Source organism: Cryptomeria japonica, chromosome 5 (assembly GCF_030272615.1).
Source record: "Cryptomeria japonica chromosome 5, Sugi_1.0, whole genome shotgun sequence".
Classification (NCBI taxonomy): Eukaryota; Viridiplantae; Streptophyta; class Pinopsida; order Cupressales; family Cupressaceae; genus Cryptomeria; species Cryptomeria japonica.
The window spans coordinates 29,764,326-29,786,612 of NC_081409.1; the positions used below are offsets into that span (position 1 = coordinate 29,764,326).

General features: G+C 36.3%; 1 protein-coding gene across 2 annotated transcripts in view; it reads right to left on the reverse strand.

Moving 5' to 3' along the window:
* LOC131057392 (glutaminyl-peptide cyclotransferase) overlaps nt 1-22,287 on the reverse strand; it is a 178,224-nt gene that overhangs the window by 41,180 nt on the left and 114,757 nt on the right. For both annotated transcript variants that reach the window (XM_057991562.2, XM_057991561.2), the window contains 2 exons: nt 4,808-4,878; nt 4,561-4,588 (listed from right to left, as the gene is read on the reverse strand). In XM_057991562.2, coding sequence (XP_057847545.2) covers nt 4,561-4,588; nt 4,808-4,878 — 99 coding nt within the window. The remainder of the gene's footprint in view (nt 1-4,560; nt 4,589-4,807; nt 4,879-22,287) is intronic.

Consider the following 22,287-nt stretch of genomic DNA (forward strand, 5'->3'; position numbering starts at 1 on the left):
TCCTCCTGAAATGTAATTTGTTGGGTTTCAAGGTCAACTGATCATAGTACTCCCATACCGGTATAAGCGAGCGATCACCCTTGGTAGAAAGACCAGGGAAATGTCTAAGTGATGCTGCCAAATACACTAAGTATGAGTTCATATAAAATGTCATAGTGGTAGGGACTGTTGCGAGTTGTTCACACAAAGCATCACTGATGACCTCTCCCCATGAAATATGATGGGACTACCTTATGAACATGATAAATTGATACATCCAAGGCTCAGAAACATTAGAAAACTCAAGACCCAACATTCTGCTGAGGAGAGTAATGATGTCTCCAATTTCCCACTTGAAGTCATAACGATATAACTTAGCCCACCTTGTGAAAGTGCCCTGTGGTTCATGAATCCACCTATTGATGTGGCATTTGCAGTTCTTTTCCCTCTAGACATAGTACTCAATTGCACTATCCTTGGAAATCACCATATACACAAGTGCTGAAGGTATTCTGAAGACTTTCTCAATGGTATCTGCATCAAGGCGAATTATTGCCTCCCCATCATCATTTTTGATGGTTCTTGTCTCCTTGTCAAAATGATGAGCACAAGCAAGGACAAATTCAGGTTTTAGGGCAGCCACCGAAAAAGAGGAAGCATGGTGAATGTGACTGTCCAATAAACGTTGCATATTACTATCTTGTGGATCCTCCACCCTTTTGACGAATTCTGACATCTCAACATGTCCAATTTCTGTATCCTTGATATGATCCATAGGAGAGGAAACCTGTGTAGGAGAAACCTCATTCTGGTATTTGTCATATTTGTATTTCATCTTCTTGGGAATGGAGGATGATGACAAATCTGTAATTGAAGAACAATCCGGTATGCTGCGATGAAGACTCAAAAGTGTCAAAGCAACATCAAGATCAGCTGCAACTAACATCTTCTCTTATCCAACCCTTGCACTTCATGATTTTGTGAGAGAAAGATGGGAAATAAATGGGAATGCTTGAAACTTGGTCTTGACCAATTTCGGATCTTGGGGAAAGTTTTACAAGTATACAAGTGGGGAAGGACAAACATGCAATCGGACTTTTGAAACCCGAATGCAAGTATACTTGTAAAAAGGAAAATGGAGAAATGGGTGAAAAATGAGATTTTGACATGCGGGAAATGACGGAAATGATATGTATGGATAAAGGCAAAGAGTATGGATGAAAATGGAAAGATTTTGGGAAGATCACTTTCAAGAAAATGGGAAGAACTCTCAACATGTAATCCGGTTCTAAAAACCCGATTTTGAAAGAATGGGTATTTTTCATCTTTGAAACTTGGAATTTCAACAAAAGATGGTTAAAATATTCCAACCATATGGGGAAGATCAATTACTTTTATCTTACTTGCAATCGGGACTTAAAATCCTGAATGCAAGTAAGGAGGAAAAATGGGGAAGATCAATGCAATTCACAAATTGCTTTGCAAAGGGGAAAATCTCTCTCACAAAATCGATTTTAAGGCAAAACTAACATATATAGAAAGATTAAGCAAAGAAATAAAAACAACAAGACAAGAAAATAATAACAAAAAGAAAAGAAATCATATCTTGCTTCAATCCAAATGCTCTTCCAAGGAAATGCAATAATCCTTGTGATGAAGACTTAAAACCTTTAAATAAGCAACAAATCAAACTTCAAAACCCTAGCCACGTTTCTTCAAACTCGGATTTGAAGCATGAAGATTAAAAACGTGGTACAAAAAGCAAGAAGAATGGGTCAAATCTCCATCCAAACCCCATGCCTAGGTAGAGGAAGCAAAAATGACTTTGGAGAGAATGTATTCGTTGGCAACTTCAAAGGAAAAACGTGACATTTACAAAACATTTGTTTGCTGTTAAACACCAAAAAACTAGCAATCATGACCTCCAAATGGCGTGAAATGTGTTTGAAAATGCATGAAAATAGGGAAGAATTCAAAACGCCTTATACCTCCTAAGATTTATCCACAAAAAATTGGTTGGAATCCTCAACAAATTCGCTTTCCTTGGCTGGTCGGGTTCTTGGAAGTGAACAACAAGTTTAAAATGTCACTTTTCATTGCACAAGGCAAAATCGGGTTTATGAGAGAGGAATACAAATTATAATAACTTGTAAGAGCAAAATAAAATCCCCTCAACAAGTTTTAATAACTTAACTCTAAAAAGCACTTGTAATGGGGAAGATAAATTCCCTTTACAAGTGACTTGAAAAACAACTTAAAAATAAAACTTGTAGTAGGGAAATAAAATCCCTATTACAAGTAAAAGTGATTTTAAAAAAACTTGTAATGGAGGAGAAAAACCCCTACCATAACTTAAAATCACTTAAGTGGAACTTTTTAAAAGAATTACAAGTTTTATTTAAACTTTATAATTTAAAGTTCACTTGTAATTTGTCTAAAAAGTTCCTACTATGACTTAAAAAACAAAAAAGCAACAAGGGGGAAATAAAAAGTAAGTTACAAGTTCTAATTTCATAAAGTGAACTTGTAATTAACTAAAAATTTCCCTACAAAGCCTAAAACAAAAGAAAACATAAAACTTGCAACTTAAGGAAAATTTCCCACCTGCAGTCAGGGAGAAAAAACCCGAAATTGAAGGAAAACCATAGCAAACGAACCCAGAATGCAATGAAATTTGAAAAGTGGTTCGAGGATGGACTAAGGATTAGTCCAGTCTAGGGATAAGGAGAAATTCTGCCTCAGGAAGCATGCCATAGAGTAAAATTTTCATTTTATTACAAATTTTTTATGTAATGGTCCATCATTTTCGAACACAAAAAATGAGGACAACACACCCTAATCAAGGTTAGCTATAACTAACTCCCTTCAACCAATGAGAGAATTACAATATTTGGGACAAACATTCTACATTGAATGTGGACCAATGAAAATATAGGATTTGTTACATCGAAGTTTGTGCCTTCACATGCATAGTTGTACTATCGAAACTCTTTTAGAAAATAAGATTTAATAGAAAGAAGTAACTTGCAATCAAAGGTGTAAGAAATTAGTCCCAAAGCCCTAAAAGATAGTTATGCTAATCGCTGCCCTTTGAGACTTTTTTAATTTCTGCCTTTAATAAATCTTAATCACTGCCTTCTGTGAATTTTAATTGCTGCCTTCTCTATGGAATAGAATCGCTGCTTCTATTAATCACTGTGTATCATAAATTCCTTCTTAATATGGAATCGCTGCCTTGTAATTATATATTCATTGTTGCTTAATTAATCAATTCCTGGTCCTTTATCTTGGCGATTTGATCTTCATTTAAATATGCCTTTGATCATATGCCAATGTGTGGTAGGCCAGCATGTGCGGTCAGCCCAAAAACAAATAACAAGGTAACGTTAATTTGCATATAACAAAGGGTGTCGGCCAGCAATAAGGTAATGTTAATAAGGTTGCTGCTATAGAGAGATCAATTAATGACCTTTGGCGTCTTTCGTGGACAACAATTTCCTTCATTGACATATGCTCACCAAACCTTTGACATCAATGACAATAATCTTGCCAACTATCTTGTCCATATGCCATTGACATTGTTGACAATAATGCCAACAGATAATCCATAAATAACTATGACTGAATAGAAGGAATGGTGTTGCTATTGGAAGCAGTCTGCTTCCTTTAAGAATTAGGTTCTAAACTTGAGGCGTTGTTTGTGATTCTGAACATGTTGTGAGCATGTGATGTACAAGTCACAAGATTACCATGATTTGTTTGGTGCTTGGCTAACACGAGGCTGTGCATTTGGTGCAACATTTCTTTCACTAACAATATCGGATAATAGGTTGTATGTATTGATCCACTTCTTACATATATATAACTCAAGATATTCCAATATGAAGAAAACCTATACAGGAAGCACATAAATTAATTCTTGAATGGGTATGAGGATTACACATTAACATGGAAGTAGAAATTTCTGTATAATAAACAGCGAGGATGGGACTGCCTCCCTTGAATACATGTTCTCGCTCATCATTGATTCAACCACACCTGTTCCTTTTAAAATGACTCAACGATGAGATGACAGGAAATGTTAAATGAGGAAGATTCTCCAAGGATCTCTTAGGTTGATTGCGTTTTTTCTTTATCTTTTGTTACGACACCCAAGAGTTGACCATTGATACCTAGATTTAATTAATTTGAATTGGTTATATTTTTCCTTGGAAATTCACCTATCTCTCACCAGGGCCTGAGGCAAAACATATTACTTATTAGAGACTAGATATCTAGGATTTGACTTTTTGACAAGAGCAAGATTTAGTTTTTAGATTCAAAACTGAAAATGGAATAGACCCTAAAACCAATTTAAGTTCCCATATAATTGTAATATTATACATATGTTTAAGAAGCATTTATTTATCAATGAAGCTTTTATAAGACCCACCAAAGTTCAAAACCCCAAAAATTCAAAAGTAAACTTATCTGAATCCATCCAATCTTTTACATATTAAGATCAAAAAAATTATATCAAAGTTTCAAGACTAGAAAGAACTAGTTCCTCTGAATGAAATTACATAACGTACACCATATTACCTTGTAACCTGATGATATTAAACTTTTCCTACAAAAGAACAGAAGCACCCATTATAATATGTTAGTTTCTCTTATGGAAATGGCAAAAAAAGATTATTTGTCCATTATCATAAATAATCTCATTTTCTCAGAAAATACATTAAGTTTCTAATCTATTTATCCAACACTACTTAAAGCAAATAAATTAACAGTTTTAGTAAAATTTTGAGTTAAAAATCTATATCAAGTTTGCAACCCAACCATTTACCTTAATTTATGAAACAGGATCCATCCAAGCACAGTTCCATCTTTTGGTGATATTCTTGCAATACAATCAGACTGCATCAATCAAAAAAGAATGTCTTAAACAACCAAATATCCCTGACAATCTAGAATTATTTTTCTTTTATTGTGGTAAAAAGAAAATCCAACAGAACTTAAAACCATGAGTTTTATAATTACTCGGGATAAGAGCCAGTCCTTGTCCTAAGATACTTGTCCAACCTAGAATAAACAATCAGTATGGAACATAGGAAACTCTAAACTAAATTTAAATATTGTGTTTACCCCCTGGGTGAACAGTTTAAAACATACAGATGATAAGATCAAGCAAATATAAGAGATACTATTTCCATTCATAATCATGTGTCTTTACAAGTTACCTTCCATGGTATATAAAGGTACTGAGGGGATGCGAGGGACAACTGTCGCACCCGTAACTACCATCCCTCGGTTACATTACTAACAAAGTAAAGTACTATCTAATTAACTACTGTTTTATTCCCATACAATATTACTGCCAACATATTGTACATATCACCTTTGGAGACAGAAACTCGCATAGTATCACTAAAGAACAAGTGAGTCCTATTATAGCAGCAAGTAGCTATTATAACCCATTCTCTGTGCCTCATGCACTGATGGGTCCACTTATGAAAAAGATTAAAATAATGGACTAGCAAACAAAGAACGTTACTAATGTGAAATAGAGAACATGGGAATTCAATTTTATTTTTTCAAAAATGCCACTTCCCACCCAGCTTCCTGCAACGCTTATGGGGTTTTGATGGGAGCAGAATCTCCATCCATGTTGCAGAAAGGGACAACAACGTATATTTTTAATAAGATAATTCACAATGGGGAACTGTCACCTAATGTTATAGGCCCCTTGATCCCTGTAGTGGCTGTTCCCACGACTCCAATTACTCCAAGCAAAAATCTTTTAGATTCTACAAAAAGAACCCATGTTCACGAGGTTCCAGGGGAAGTCCAAAATGGAGTTACTGTGCAAAAGTCTTTGCATAATAAAAGTGTGGAGCAAGAACCCTCTGGAGCTTATGGATCTAATATGGCTCAGGCAGACAGAGCCCATGTTTCGTATGCAATGCAGGTGGCTGGATATTCTAAGCAGCAGCAGAAAATGTACACAATTCCCTGTTCTGGGAATCATACAATCATTTCCCTTGGGCAAGATATTTTGTCAAAAGAGGACAGGTATTCTAAACATGAATTAATACGTAAGTTTAATTCTTTCTGGCCTAGCCTAGTCAATCTGCATTCTTGGATTACAATTACAAAGAAATGAAAGTTTAATTCTGTCTAGCCTAGCCTAGCATTCTTGGATTACAAAGACATGGCTATAGCATCTCAACGGAGCTATTAAAATTAATGCCAGTGCTCAGGGTTTTTTCTCGTTACCGTGTAAATCAATGGAATATAGAGATTATATTTTAGAGGAAGGTTCCAGGTTCTAGGACAGCCATCGTCTACTACTGAAGCCATGGTTTTCAGATTTTAATCCTATTACAAAGGTGTTCTCTATCATGCCTATTTGGGTTCAACTGCCTTATCTCCCACTGCAATTCTGAGTGGGTTCATTCTTTTAAAGTATTGGGAATCCCTTGGGTACATTTATTTCCATTGATCCAGTGACACATTCTCTTCTTCACTTGACAACTACTCATACTTTGGTGGAAATAGATATATTGAAAGGGTTTCCTGACAAAGTTGGACCAAGGTTGGAGAGCAGGTGTGGAAACAAGTAGTCAATTATGAAAATGTGTTTTTCCACTAGCACAGTTTTTTCAGGTAGGGCAAATTGCTGCCACATGTACAGCTACTCATGTGTCTACACTCTACACTAAAAAGTGTGATGTGGTGGAAAGAAACTTTAATTGCGCATTTGTCATTGAATGAAATATCCTGTTTGTCTGAATTTTGATGGAATTTATGAATTTGTTTAGATATATGCTTGGTGTTTATTTCATATCTTGAATATTCTTGTGCATGCAACGATAAGAACGTGCAATAAATGAAAATAACAGAATTTTCATAATGGAACAGTAAACCCTTGTATATTACTATTGGAATGGTGAATTTTGGCACTTATTACAATAGCATTTGATGCTGCAATTACTCAGAAATTTACAAACAATACATGCAACACATACCAAATCTGCAATCATTTCCAAACATGCCCTACAAGAAGTCGCTCAAGCTAGAAATATCATATAAATTCATGTAACCTTCAACCTACAAGATGGCTCCATTATTGTGTCCAAACCCTAGCTGGAACTTCCACAAATCTGCTCAAAATTCTGCAAATAAGTTCAATGATGAACTTTGAATGAATCCACCTCACAAGTAGAGTTGGGTTTCCGTCCAACCTGTTGACATGGCTAAAATCGCATTGCTACGACTCTATCCGGCCAACGCAGAATAGAATTTACTCGTCGAGTATCCTATCCTCTCTTGTATAAGGAAACCCTAATGCTGTTTTTAATTGATCAAAGGGGACAACCTCAAGGTTCCAAATGTCAGTTCTCGACTGTGGGACAGCTCAATGGTCAATGTGTTTTGTTGGGAGCACAAGGGGCCTTACATTTTGCAACAAGCTGGTCTGTATCTGATTCTCGAACTGGGAAATAAAAGCAAAGAATAAGGGTTAAGAGACCTAAGATTAACAAGACTGGTGTGCGGGTAGACAGATTCAACATAACCAATCCCTGCTCGGCCAGAATAACTCACAACCTCACAAGAACGATGCAATCTTCAAGGGGACTTCGAAGATTTTTCAGACTGCAGGCGCATGGCTAAGCACCCAATTTTGGCACAGCTTTGACGGACACCTACAATTGAAGTAAATACAATTTTAATGGCTTAGACTAACGATACACAGGGATACACCATCAGCATATCCCCAATGGTATGAACTTGAATCCATCAAATACCTGCACACCAAAAAAGATCTATCTAAACTACTGAAGGAAACCATGCAAACAGACTAAAACCAAGATGATAAACACCAAATCAATGTCCATATATTGATTTCAGCTGCCATTACAACAATTTCTGTAGCATTTCTATGCTATTCTAATATGAAAACTACATCTAACTACTCTAAAATCTAACCATCTAAGATCTAAGAGTCTAACCTTCTACAAAAACTCTAACCTTGGATCTAACCCTTTACAATGAAAGGCATCCTGCCTTTTATAGATTTTGCAAACTGAACTAGAGGTCGGGATTGATTGCATCCAAGGGCCCTGATCTGCCTTCCAGAAGCATGCCAGCTTTAACCCATGCCTATTCAACTCTCAGTTATCCCTTCAACCATATTTCCAACTACCTACAACTATTTCGCTTCAATTTAGTCAATTTGGCAGTTAGAGATAACTGACCTGTGTCCCCTCACTTTGAATTCATTAGACGGGGCCCACAGGTAGCTCTCTTTTTACAATAAACAATTTCAGTTTCTCAAACTGAATTTCTAGAATTAAATCCAGCTGTGTATCCTTCTGAGAATGCACATTTTGTAGCATTTTGTGTTCTTCACTTCAGTCTTACTGGTTCAAGTGGCGACGCGCTTCCCATGCTTCATTTTTTGATCTTGCGCTCTGCATCCTCGCTTCCTGGCTTCACTCGTGGTCATGTCTCCAATTTGCACTTCAAGTTTACGCTCTAGCTCTTCTCAACGTCATCCTGCAAACAATGAATTCCACTTTTAATAATCATTTTGAAAAAATAAATAAATAAATTTTAACAATCATATTAAATTCTATCTTTAAATGCCCCTCTTCTCCAATGTGAAGTTTGGTCCTTGCTCTTGATTCGCTCTCTAATGAAATTTGGACCTTCTACATGTTTTGAGCGATTTAAAATTTTAAGCGAAAAGGAGCATCCTTTGCAATTTCGGGTCTAAGGGGCCTTTTGAGAGTTTATTTCAATGTTTTCTTGCCTCAGTCAAATTTTGAACCCTTGAAGGTAAATGCAAGATTTTCTTTTCAAGTTTAAAATGAATCCCCTTCAAATTTCAGGATTTCTAGCCTAAATGTGAGATTTTAGCTCAAGTCGAAGTGCCTTTGCTCATGGTTTTCGGCCGAATTGGGTCTTTTGCAAGACTTTCTTCTCAATGTTTATTTGCCTTTTTACCAAATTTCGGGCCTTTAGTCTATTTGGTGCGATTTTATTTATTGGCCAACTTTAAACTTTAGATCGCGCCCCCTTGTGAATTTTGGCCTATTTGACTAAAATGCGAGATTTTAGTTTTCTCACATTCCCCCTCAAAGCGCCTAACCTTTACCTATTATAAAATTCAGACACCTTTTGAACGATATTAATCCTTTAGTTTCCTCAGGCAAATGAGATGAAAGCGTGAACTTGGACGTTTTTTTAACCTTTTAGCTAGTGGGCTCATTTTGGGCGATTTGAACCTTTCTTTCATTTTTTGCAAAATCCAATAAAGGGCCAAGTTTTGGCTTTAACCCCACCTCCTTATGACGAAATTCGCGATTTTCGAGGATAATGACCAGACTTTGCTTTATCTTGGATCTCAGCTTTTATTTTATGATGAATTTCGGTCATCTGACCTAAAATGCGCGACTTTGTTCTTTATCTCGTCTTTCACTTTATGATTTTCGGGTCTGTGAGAGGGAATTCGCAATTTTGTCCTTTCCTATTTTCGGCTCTAGAGGGTTAAGATGGCACGATTTTGGAGTTTAAGTTCAAATGCCCCTCCCTGGCAATTTTGGGCTATCAAGCCTAAATGCGCGATTTTTTTCTCATTTTGGCAATTTTGGCTTATGGGAGGATTTTGCGAGCTGTCTGCTAATTTCAGCTAAATGGAGGTTCGTGCAAATATGCTTTGCCAAACTTTGGGACATTTTGAGGAAATGTGCGATTCTTACTTTGATTCAAAGTGCCCCCTTTGCCAATATCGGGTTATTTACCCGATTTGAGCAATTCATTTCTTTTTCTCTTAAATGTCAAAAAAAATCGAGCAATCTGTGTGAAATACAAGATTACAACAAAATCGGCCATTTGGGAGGATTTCCGACTTAGGGTTTATTTCTGAACGCCCAACTTTAAGCGAACTTCGGACATTTTGATTGGAATGCATGAGGTCATAAGGTGATCTTACTTCAATTTCGGGATTACTCCCTCCAAAATGAGGGTCTTGGTAGTTGCAGCCTTGCAAGTGCTCTAAAGGAAAAAGTTCAAACTTTAAGGTGCACACGACCCATACTCAATGCATTATTGGCCATGAAAGGCTTTGACAAGCTCTACCATTACGACATTTTCCTCTCTATTTCACCAAGGCAATGGGGGTCCCCTATCAAAGACGGGGATGGGGTGCAAAATGCACAACACAACCTACAAATCTCCAAGGGGTTTTGTCCTCAGAAATGGTTGCCACTGTCACACCAGCAACTAAGGAGAAATAACAAGTATCAAACAATCACATAATATCCCCCTTGGAGAAGGACGAGGCTCCTTTGTAAAGACTTCCCAAACCGTTGGTGAGCTTCCACTCTCAATGTGGGATTAAAAATCACTTTATTTTATTTACTCCTTATAAAGTCACTTTATGACTTTATTATCATTTTTATAAATAAAGTCACTTTACTTTTATAATTTTATTTTATGACATAAAGTAACTTTTCTCACCAAATAATAATATAAGATCCCATCAAATAATATTCCACCTTTTATTTCTCCACCAATAGAAATTAATGACATGACTAGCATATCATCCCTTATATCTCCTAATTAGCCTATCGGGATGACGTGAAATAGGCTAATCAACTCTTGTGTGGTCATTGAGGAGAAGGGGACATTACATTGAACTAGCAAATACTAGAGTTGTTTGGAGATTCATCTTGTTCTTCTCCCAAGTTGCATTTAAATTTGGATAAAGATAGTGTAGGAGCTATCAATCTTTCTTTGGAGCTTCACAAGGATTCCCTTACAAAGGAAAGGTGCAGAAGAAGCCATTTCAAAGTGGAAAACCACAATGGGAGTAGAAGAACAAACAGAAACAACAAAGCAATGTTGCTGAATTAGAAGATTCTCCGGATGAGGAATACGTGCTTTCAGCTCACACTTCTGAAGATGCTTCACAATCAACCTCTATATGGTATGTGGACTCAAGGGGTACAAAGCGCATGACTGGATAGAAGAAATGGTTTCTCACATTGAAACCTCATCACGGTACAGTCACTCTTGGGGATGATACCACCTATGACATCAAAGGTATTGGTGACATCTCTTTGAAGTTTGGCATACATAGTTGCAGACTTACTAATGTTTTGTATGTGCCAAGACTAACCAAAAATCTTCTTTTTGTTAATCAATTTTTTTATCATAGCCTTAGGATTGAATTTGATAAAAATCAGAATAAAAAGATTTGTCTTATCAAAGATAAGTTTAAAAATGAAAAGATTGTTGTCAGTGCTACTGAGATTGCTAAAATGTTTATGTTTGATACAATTGCTAATAATCAAGCCTTTGTGAGTAAGGACAATGATCTTGCTATGCTTTGGCATCGTAGATTTGATCATTTAAGCACTAGTTACTTGTTAAAAGGGCTTTTGTCACTTGAGAAGTCGAGTGTTGTTTGTTCTAGTCGTATTGCTGGAACACAACATAGAGCACCCTTCTATCCAAGTGAGCATCGTGTAGGCCAACCTTTGCGGCTAGTGCATACCGATCTGTGCACCCCATAACACCTAGTCATAATGGATTCAGGTACTTTCAACTTTTTGTTGATGATCACAAAAGGAAAATGTGGGTATATTGCTTGTAGCATAAAGATGAAGCATTTTCCTATTTCAAAGAGTTTTGCACTCACGTGGAGAAAGATACGAATCACTGTATGAGTGTCCTCGGCTCCAATCGGGGGGGTGGAATACACCAACACAAAAATCTCCACATAATTGAAGGAAAATGGAATTTGGAGTCAACTAACTACATCATACACACCTCAACAAAATGGAGTTGCTGAATGCAGAAATTGCATCATCATGGAGATGGTCCGAAGTATGTTGAAAGATTCTCAACTAGAGCATGCATATTGGGCTGATGCTATACACACTGTAGTTTATCTTTTGAATCGTGCACCAACCAAAGCGCTTGATGGCATCACACCAAAAGAAGCATGGACAGGGATAAATCCTTCTATCTCTCATCTTCGTGCATTTGGATGCAATGCCTATATGCACATTCCCAAACAAAAAAGGAAGAAGCTAGATGAAAAATCAATGCAATGCATTCTTCTTGGATATAGTAATGAATCTAAGGCATATCGTCTTATGGGTCCTAAGACAAAGAAGATATACATTAGTAGAGATGTAATTTTTGATGAGAAGAATGATGTAGGTTCTCCTCCCACATCGTTGTCTACTCCTGATAGTGCTCCTATATTCACCATGGATGGGAAAAATGAAGGGAACGTTGATAGTCAATCAACACCCACCAATATCACAAAACCCTTACCAAAGTGGTATACTAGTACCATTCCAGATGCAAAGCTAGACTTAGTTCCAGACACTTTCACTTCAGGTCCAAGGACTCACAGGATGGCCCACAATGAAGTAAATCTAGCCTTGATGACTTTAGTTGACGATAATTTTGAGTCGTCCACTATTCAAGAAGCACTTGAATCAAAGCCTTGGAAAGAGGCTATGGATGCAGAGTATCAATCTCTGATGAAAAACAACACTTGGGAGCTTGTTGATCTACCACCTAGTAAGAAAGCAATTGGATGCAAATGGATATTCAAAACTAAGTATAAGGCAGATGGTAGTATAGACAAATATAAGGCTAGACTTTTAGCCAAGGGCTATGCCCAGAAAGAAGGGATAGACTATGAGGAAACATTTGCTCCCACAACAAAGATATAAACCATTTGAATGATTTTTGCTTTAGTTGCACAATTTGGATGGAAATTGTATCAAATGGATGTATGAAAGTGCCTTTCTTAATGGAGACCTTAAGGAAGAGGTCTATATGAGCCAAGCAGAGGGATATATTGCACCTGCTAAAGAAGAAAAGGTATGAAAACTTGTCAAGTCCCTATATGGTCTCAAACAGGCTCCTAGAGCTTGGTATATTAATATTGATGAACATCTACTACAACATGGTTTCACTAGGCATCCATATAATCCAAATCTCTACCTCAAGGATCAAGGGGGGATATTGTGATAATTAATGTATATGTTGATGACTTCATTATCACAGGTAACTTAGAAATTAGAAGCAATGGTTGAAACAACCAAAAATGGTCTCAAGAAGGCTTTGGATATGACAAATCTTGAGCTACTACATTATTGTCTAGGCTTAGAGGTATGGCAAACAAATCACAATATCTTTGTATCTCAAAGAAAATATGCCAAGACACTACTTGAGAAGTTCAAAATGATGGATTCCAAACCCATGTCTACACCTATGGAATCAGGATTACAATTATCTACATTTGATACATCTTCTCAGGTGAATGCAACTCTCTATCGACAAATGATTGGAGATTTGATTTACTTGACTTACACCAAACCGGATATTAGTTTTGTTGTTAATTATCTATCAAGATTCATGCAAGAACCAAAATAGTGTCATTGAAAAGTAGAAAAACGAGTACTAAGGTATATCCAAGGTACAATGAATCATGGTTTGGAATATAAAAAGAATAATCAATTCTTCTTGACAAGATATACAGATGCAAATTATGCAGGTTGATGATAGGAAATCCACATCTGGATTTGTTTTCCTCTTAGGTTCAAGACCAATTTCTTGGGGAAGTAAGAAGCAAGCCACAATTGCTTGTTCCTCAACAGAGGTAGAATATTGTGCTACGTCGCATAATAGAAGGATTGGGGGTACCACAATAACAGTCTACGATCCTCTATTGTGACAATCAAAGTGTTCTCAAGCTTGTTTGTAATCCAATGTTTCATGAATAGACCAAACATATTGAGTTAATTGTCACCTCATTCGAGAACATGTTCAACAAAACAATATCCAGCTCAAATTCTGCTCTACATAAGAACATGTTGATATCTTCACCAAGCCTCTTGCATGTGTGAAGTTTGAAAGTTTTTAGGGTTCTCTTATTAGTACTCTAAAACAATGATGTAATAAGGGGGGAATGTTGGAAATTCCATCATTTACACCCATATGATTGTTAGGTTGTTTGTTGTTTTTAGGTTTGTTATTGTTTTGTTAATTTGTTTGAGGTATTCCTGTAAGGCTGCTTAACAAAATTTGTTATGATATTTGGGTATTTATACCCATCATCTAATACAAAGGAATTCATAGGGTTTTTTATCATGCAAAACTTAATATATATGTATATATATACATACATGTAGATATGTATATATATATGTAGCAAGAAGAACTACTCTTGCCTTCAAACTACAAACTCAACACAAAACTTTGCAAAGACCCTCTACTTCAAAATAAACTTTTTTGATAGCAACAATAATCAAAGTTATATTCTCATTACTTCATTTACATGCATGGCCTTCTTATTGGCCTCTCTCAATTCACAACAGGCAACTCTCCCTCCCTATACATACATATAATTTCTTCTATACCTTTGCCTGTGCAATCCCACACGCTACTTCTTCTTATGTTGGCTTCTTTGACAATGCTCACACAATATTCATAGATGCCTTCACTACACAGGTCAACCCCCCTTTCTGCATTCTACTTATTGGTCTATTTATATTAGTAGTTATTGCTCTTGCAATTCTATATAAATTATATAATTTAATCTATTTTTCTTTATCTTCAATTTCTTTTTTGTGACTCTTCATTTACACAGCCAATGCCTTTTCTCTTCACTCTCCCCTTGTCGTACAATGTCTCTCTTTTCTTTCACATAGCATAGGCCGAGGTTTTACCTCCTCCACACCTCTGTTTCTATTCTTGTGCAACTATTCTCTTTTCTTTTCTAGGTGTTTCATTTTTCTTTCTTCACATGCCTGTTTGTTTCCAACACAAGCCTATCTTTTTCTATTCCTTTACTATTTCACAATCCTCTTCCATTGATTTGCCAATGGATCAAATGTCTTTCCCCCATCCTATTTTTAGATAATTTTATGACATTTTTAATAATCTACACTTTTTTTTACACCATTTCATATTTCATTCCTCTTTTGACTTCTGCGAACCTCTCTTATACAATGCTAGGGTTTATAATGCATGCCATTAAGTTTCTAAAGCCTTTTCAAATCCCTTTACAAGACAAGTTTCTTGGAGGCTATTTGTCAAACAATTAACGTGCCTATCTATGGTTCCACATTTTGCATACATGTATACTAAAACAAGACAGATGTCAAACCCTGTTCCAAAGCTCACATTTTTGCACAGGCCATGAGCATGCTGGTAAAAAGTTGTGGAAACCGGCTTTACATTGGCCAATTGCATTTACTTGAATGAAAGGTTCCAATCCATGAGACCACATTAGGCATTGAACAATCCACGAGCCAGTTGTAGTTCAAATTTCTCGTCTCATGTTATTGAAAGTCAACTTCTATTGTCCAAATTCAAAGCTAATAATATGGTGACGACGAAACTCTATCAGCTGAAAAGAGAACCAAACAAACCAAAGAAAAACTGAGAAAACAAATTGACAATTTTTTTTTTTGGTGGTGTCGATCGCCTATTTGCTCGTGTGCTCCTACACCATATATGTATATATATTTATTATATACATATATACACTTAGTCATCGTGTTCGCCGAATTTTCGGCTTCAAGTTCGAAATTTGGTGAACTGATAAAAAGCGTATGAAATTTGTAAAAAATCATCTTAAATTCGTAGGATAACAGACAAAGGTTTTTCTGTCAGCGGATGACCAGTTCACAATTGTTGTCAGGAGGTATGAAGGCCGCTAAAGGGCCGCAGGCCGATGCGATGCCTTGCCATCGGTAGGGTTTGTAGATGTCCATGTAGGGAAAAGTTGCTGCAAGATATAAATGTTAATACTAAAAAGACTTTTTGAAGTTGCCGGATTTAAATATAAAAGTTGCTGCCCGATATAAATGTTTAATTAATATTAAAAAATTAAAGCAAAACTTAACAAATATAAATATAAGTCTACCTTTATAAACCTTTAATATATTAACATCTACTATAAAAGTTGCCAGATTTAACATTTAATATATTAAAAATTAAATCTTTTAGAATATTTAATTTAAATTTTTTATTATTAATATATAAAAGACAAATTTAAATTAAATTAAACAAATCTAATATTGTTTATTTTGATATTTTTTAGATTTACTTTTTATATTTTCTAGAAAATCAAATTTATATAAAGCGAATTTAAGGATATTTTTTTCTCTTGCTGAATTTCATCTAAATTTTATTGTTGATGAATTCGAACTTGAACTCGAACGCGGTGACTTAGTGTGTGTGTGTGTGTGTGTGTGTGTGTGTGTATCCACTTGTACAATTCAATACAATTCTTTAGGGACAATTGATTCATTGCAATATTAGACACTTAATCATCAAGAAATAAGGCAAAACTTAAATTGGCTCTACAAGGGACATTATAAACCATATGTATGTTGTATGAGTTGATATGAAATGTTCATAAATAAATTGAACCCAAAGGAAAAAGAAAAGAAGAGAAAAAGGGAAAGAGAAATATCAAATAGAGAAGAAATAAAATGAGAAAATTATGTACAGAAAAAAGTAAAGCAAAAAGAAAAATAATAGAAGAGGCAGAAAAGGAGAAACTAGGAAACAAAAGGACAAAATCATGTAAATTTCCAAACTTAATTGTACAATCAACACATATTATAAATGGTAATACTACTACTGAAAGCAATTATAATAATTTTTTTCATCCACTATATGACACTCTGAAAGGGGTTAACATTGTACGGTTTGAACTTTCACCATTTGCTATATGACTTTTGTAGCCTATTGTCTCTACCATCATCATCATACGTCCCTTTACCACAATCACCATATGGTTGAAGTACATTCTACACTCAGAATTTTTCAAGTTGTACAACCAACTTGTTTTCACCTCCCCTATACAACATGACTATTTTCTACAATTAGATTCTAGTATTGTATGGATCATATTTGTTGTACCTAGCATATGGTTTAGCCTCCCAAATGTTCACACCATACACGCTTACTACTATAAGGTTTCCAAAGGATTTGGTGTGAGGTTCACCTACCTTACTGTATGATTTAACATCTCCAGCACCACTATACAGCTACTACCATACCTACCGAACGGTTTTACATATAAATTTTGCCATACAGCCAGCCATTGCTATACCCATAGTTGGCACACTCGCAGAGTACACAACGAGTTTTCAAAACTCGCCGAGTTATTATGCTCTGCGAGTTTTTACCACTTAAACTCGCCGCAAAAACTCGCCGAGTTTTTTGCAAAAATTCGGCGAGTCGAACTTGGTCGCCTAATTTCATAAGTCGAAAACGACAAAAAAGGAGTTTACTTCATCAATTTGAGTTCGGTTTTTTGCCGAGAAGGGGGAAAACACACTCCAACACTCTTGCAAGGTGATTTCCACCGATTCTTGCCAATTTCAAGTGGATTTGAAGCGGATTTGAGGTGGTTTTTCAAGAAAAATCAGATTCCCAGGTAGGTTTCTTTTTTTTTCTATGCTTTTTAAAAACATTTTATTTATTTTTTGTTGCATCTAGATGAATAGAAAATCATTCCTAAGTAGTCAAAAATCATTTTGAGTCATTAGAACAAGATTTAACACTATTTTTGACAAGTTTTTTTAAATTTTTCACTATTTTTTTGAAGAATCTCTAGTTTTAAAAAAAAAATCAAACCCTGATAGTTTTTTGTTTTTTTTAACTTTGAATGATGTCTAAAATTATTTCAACTAATTTAGATAGTTTGTTAAATTGTTTAACTAAAATATTAACTTTCTTTTTTCACTTTGTATGTGTAGGTTAATTAACCATTAATTATGGCAAATTCTAATTGGCCACTAGAACCATGGCCATCTAGATATGTAGGCACCCGTCCTAAAGGTGCTAGAGATAGGGCTTGGAGGTATGCCTATGAAGGACCAGATCCTGGGACAGCGATTTGCATAAAATGTGAAAAAATACTTCATGGAGGCATAAACTGCCTCAAATACCACCTTGCAAGCATAGGCAAGCATGATGCTAAAGAATGCATTGGGACCATTGATGAAATAAAAAGAGAAATGAATGTCATACTTGCAGCTGGGGAAGAGAAGAAATTGCAAAGGGAGGGCAAAACTAGCCATGAGATCAGCCATAGTTGATTCTCAAGGTGCTTCTATTGACATTGAAGAAGAAGAAGAAACACTTTAGGGCATAGTGGGCTCTCGTCGTGGCCCACGTATCCGCAAACCCAACACCACCTTGCCCATCGCTTATGCTTCCTCTAGTAGAGTACCTGGCACTACTGCATCACCATCAGGGACACAATCCATAGGTACAGGAACACACCTAGAGCACAACCACCATTAGAGGCCACTGGATGGAATAGGGAGGCACATGAGAAAACAGACATTGCAGCTGCTAATTTTTGGTACTTCAACAACATCTCATTCAATGTGGCGGACAATCTTTATTGGCTGAATTTGGTGACTGCAATGACAATTTCAGGAAAGGGGTACAAAGCCCCTTCTCGTGGGGATTTGAGTGGGAGGTTAGTAAATAGTCCATTTGATTTAATTTTTAATTGCTTTTTAGATTTCTTGTTTATTAAATCAAAATTGTGTACTAAGACCTAATTTCACTTTGTTCTTGTAGGTTTTCTCACAAATGTAGTTGATAGGGCAAAAGAAGTGGTGGAGGAGCAAAGAAATGAATGGAGAAACTATGGCTGCACCATTCTTTTTGATGGGTGGACAGATGGCAAAAACCGCACCATCATTAATTTTTGGGTTGCTTGCAAGGACAATATTGTGTTCTTGAAATCGGTTGATGCCTCCAGTAAGGTGAAAAATGCAGAAACATTGGCTGGAATGTTGGAACACATTGTCATGGAGGTGGGAGTAGAGAATGTGGTGCAAATCATCACAGATAATGCAGCAACATATGTGGTAGCAGGTAGAATCCTTTTGAATTATCACCTTTAGCAATGTTTTCATTTGTTGTGGCTTTGTTTTTCTTGGTTGTATCTTTCTTAAGAATAGCTTCTTCTTTTGCACGTAGAATCCTCCAAGATAGGCACCCCACTCTTTTTTGGACACCTTGTGCAACACGTCATTGACCTTCTTTTGGAGGACATAGGAAAACTTGATTGGGTGACTCCAATTGTGGAAGATGCAAGGAGGATCACGAAATATATTTACAATCACCCTTGGGTTCTACATTTGATGGGAGAGCACACCCAAGGGAGAGATTTGGTGAGAGCTTGTGTCACAAGGTTTGCAACGATTTTCTTGATGTTGCAAAGCATTCCTTCTGCATTGACTTCTTTGAAACAAATGTTTGTGAGTCAAGCATGGCTAGACTCACCTTATTCAAAGAAGGTTGGAGGAGAGGGTGTCGCATGCATAGTCTTCGACAACCATTTTGCACAAAAGGCTACAGAGATTGTGAAGGTAACTTCCAAACTTGAATTTTTAATTATTCTTGATTCAAGTCTCTCATTACTAATTTGTAACTTCATTAATTAATCTTTTTGTTATTTGTATTTTCAATTGTAGGTGTCAGAGCCCTTGGCTAAAGTTCTCCGCTTGGTAGATGGGGAAAAAACCCCAATGGGGTGTATTTATGAGGCCATGGATAGGGCCAAGGAGTATCAAAAATTACTACAAGGGGGATAGACTCAAATTTGATCCCATTTGGGAAATTATTGATAAGAGGTGGAACAATCAACTTTACCAACCCATTCATGCAGCAGGGTACTTCCTCAACCCTCATCTTACTCAGATCCTAATGGAGAGGTCATGGAGGGCATCACTACATGCATTCTGAGGATAATACCCGATGTTGAGGTGAGAGACGTCATTGTGGCCGAACTCCAAAATTATGAGGAAGCAAGGGGTAAGCTATTCTCTTCAGAGCTGACCATAAGAGGAAGAACCACTCAAACCCCATGTATGACATTTGTCATTTGAATTGATAAGTTGATAAATTATGTTCACTTTTTTCTTTGCTTTCTAACTTTTCAATATTTTATTTTGCAGATGCTTGGTGGCAAAGTTGGGATGGAAATTCCCCAAATCTCAAAAAATTTGCCCTCAGAATCTTATATCAGCCTTGTAGTTCATCCAGTTGTGAGCGCAATTGGATCTTGTTTGAAGCCATCCACACAAAGAAGAGGAGCAAGTTAGCACAAAAACGCCTCAATGACCTTGTCTTTGTGCAATATAATCTTCAGTTGCGCATAAGGAAGGTAGAGGAAGCATCAGTTGATCCACTTGACTTGGATGATATAGATCCTTACAGTGATTGGACATCACAGGAGCCAGCCTCCATTGTTTACAAAGGATGACATCACTGATTTGGAGAGGCAAGCTATAGAGGAGGAGGGTGGATTTGGTTTCACGTTGGATGACATTGAGGAGGATGAGGAGTCATTGCTTGTGCCAGGAGCAGGTAGAGACATAGCTTCATCTAGGATGGAGGACGAGCCATAGCCTGAGCTAGACATATCGAGTGAGGAGACATAGTCACACTCACGAGTTACGCCACGCCCATAGCAGACTTCTAGGACTAGACCCTCTAGTTCTACCTCTCCCCCAGTTTATACTAGAACTGGAAAGAGGAAGATGTAATTGTAATGATGTATTTACTTTTAGTTTTACAAAAACTATTTACTATTTTGCTTCCAGCCATTAGCATTCCCCATGAGGATGCGATTTTGTACCCACTTTGCATTTAAATATATCTAAACTCAGCTTGTTTCTTTTGTGTTCTCATTTATTGACTCATTGGATGCATCTTCTCATTGAATTTTGCAAAAAAAATGCATTTCTAATTTAATTTAAGCAATTTTAAGTTCTCGAGTTTTTTGACGAGTTTTTCCCAAGTTTTTTTTTAGACCTTAGCGAATTTTTGCTAATGGCGAGTAGTTCAACTATGGCTATACCTATCATATCCCTGCATTTCAACCAATTGCTTGTGAGGGCAAGGTGAGAGCATATGGCAAACAAGTAAAAGAGACTAATCTCTATGAAATTTCCTGATTGCACCAGTTAGTATTATTGTTACCATAGCAAGATGAATACTACTTATTATGAACTAATATAAACAGTTATGCCACTCACACACAAATCCACCTCCAATCAAACTACAAAAAACTAAATATAAACTGGTGTCAAGTGGCAGCACCAAATGTAGATGCAAGAAGATTAATGATTAAACCCTAACATCAATACTTAAGTCAATGTTGTTGGAATACATGACTACAATAGGGCAGCAGTTCCACATGCAAAAGTATCATTATTGAAATTTTGATATATATGATAGTCAACATAAACTACTACAAAAGACAACATTCAAACAATGATTCGGAACTCATACTATATTCGCATAATGTATGAAATAGATGGTATGGTTGTTTGTAGAAGGTAGGATCTAATCTTGGCAAGTAGTACTCAACCCAACAGCTAAAAAGAGACTAAATTTACTAATGCAAATAGCAATGTGTCTAATTTGCCATCACAATGACAGGCATTGTAATGGCAGAATTGTAACTATAGGTATGGCATGGTATAATAACAATGATGAATGCTACAAAACAACAAGCAGTGGATACTACAAATATTTGGAACAATAGCCTCTTATTGAAACACACCAAACTATAAACTAGAAATAAGTTGCAACGTTCTCTGTGCAACTACAATCCCTAGGTGAAACCACCTCAAAGAACAAAGTGTTTTCGTCCTTTTCTCTTGTTTAGAAACCAAGGGGCTATCTATCCACCAAATCTCCACATTCGAAGGGTTTTTTTATTTTTCCTTTAAGAGAAATAGATGAATGCTCAAGCTATTGTTTAGTCCTTCAAGTGTCAGTGTGAATTACACGATACGGAAATGATACACAGACAATATTCATAAAGTAATTAACAGAACATCATAAAATCATGTAGGCCAAAAAAGTCTTTTATTGCACTCCGTAATGCATATACAATCAACAACACTTCTTCCCGATACAATGCCAGACTATATACTACTCGGTCAGTTGGTGGGAATGCCAATTGCCGCAACTACCAACTACCTTCGGGAGATTACCCATTACATGCCAGATAATGTTGTAATGTTCCTACTAGTAGATATCACTGTCCTGCAAAACAGATTGTTAGAATACAACAAATGTATATATATATATATATTTAACTAATTTAATTTGCAATTTAACTTAAAATACTTAATTAACACTGATCACAATTCTTATCTAATAAAAAGGATACGAATGTCATACGGAGATATGTCCTTAGGCGGCTGTGAAGCTCGCCTTCTTGGAACCCATCTTGGTTCCAAG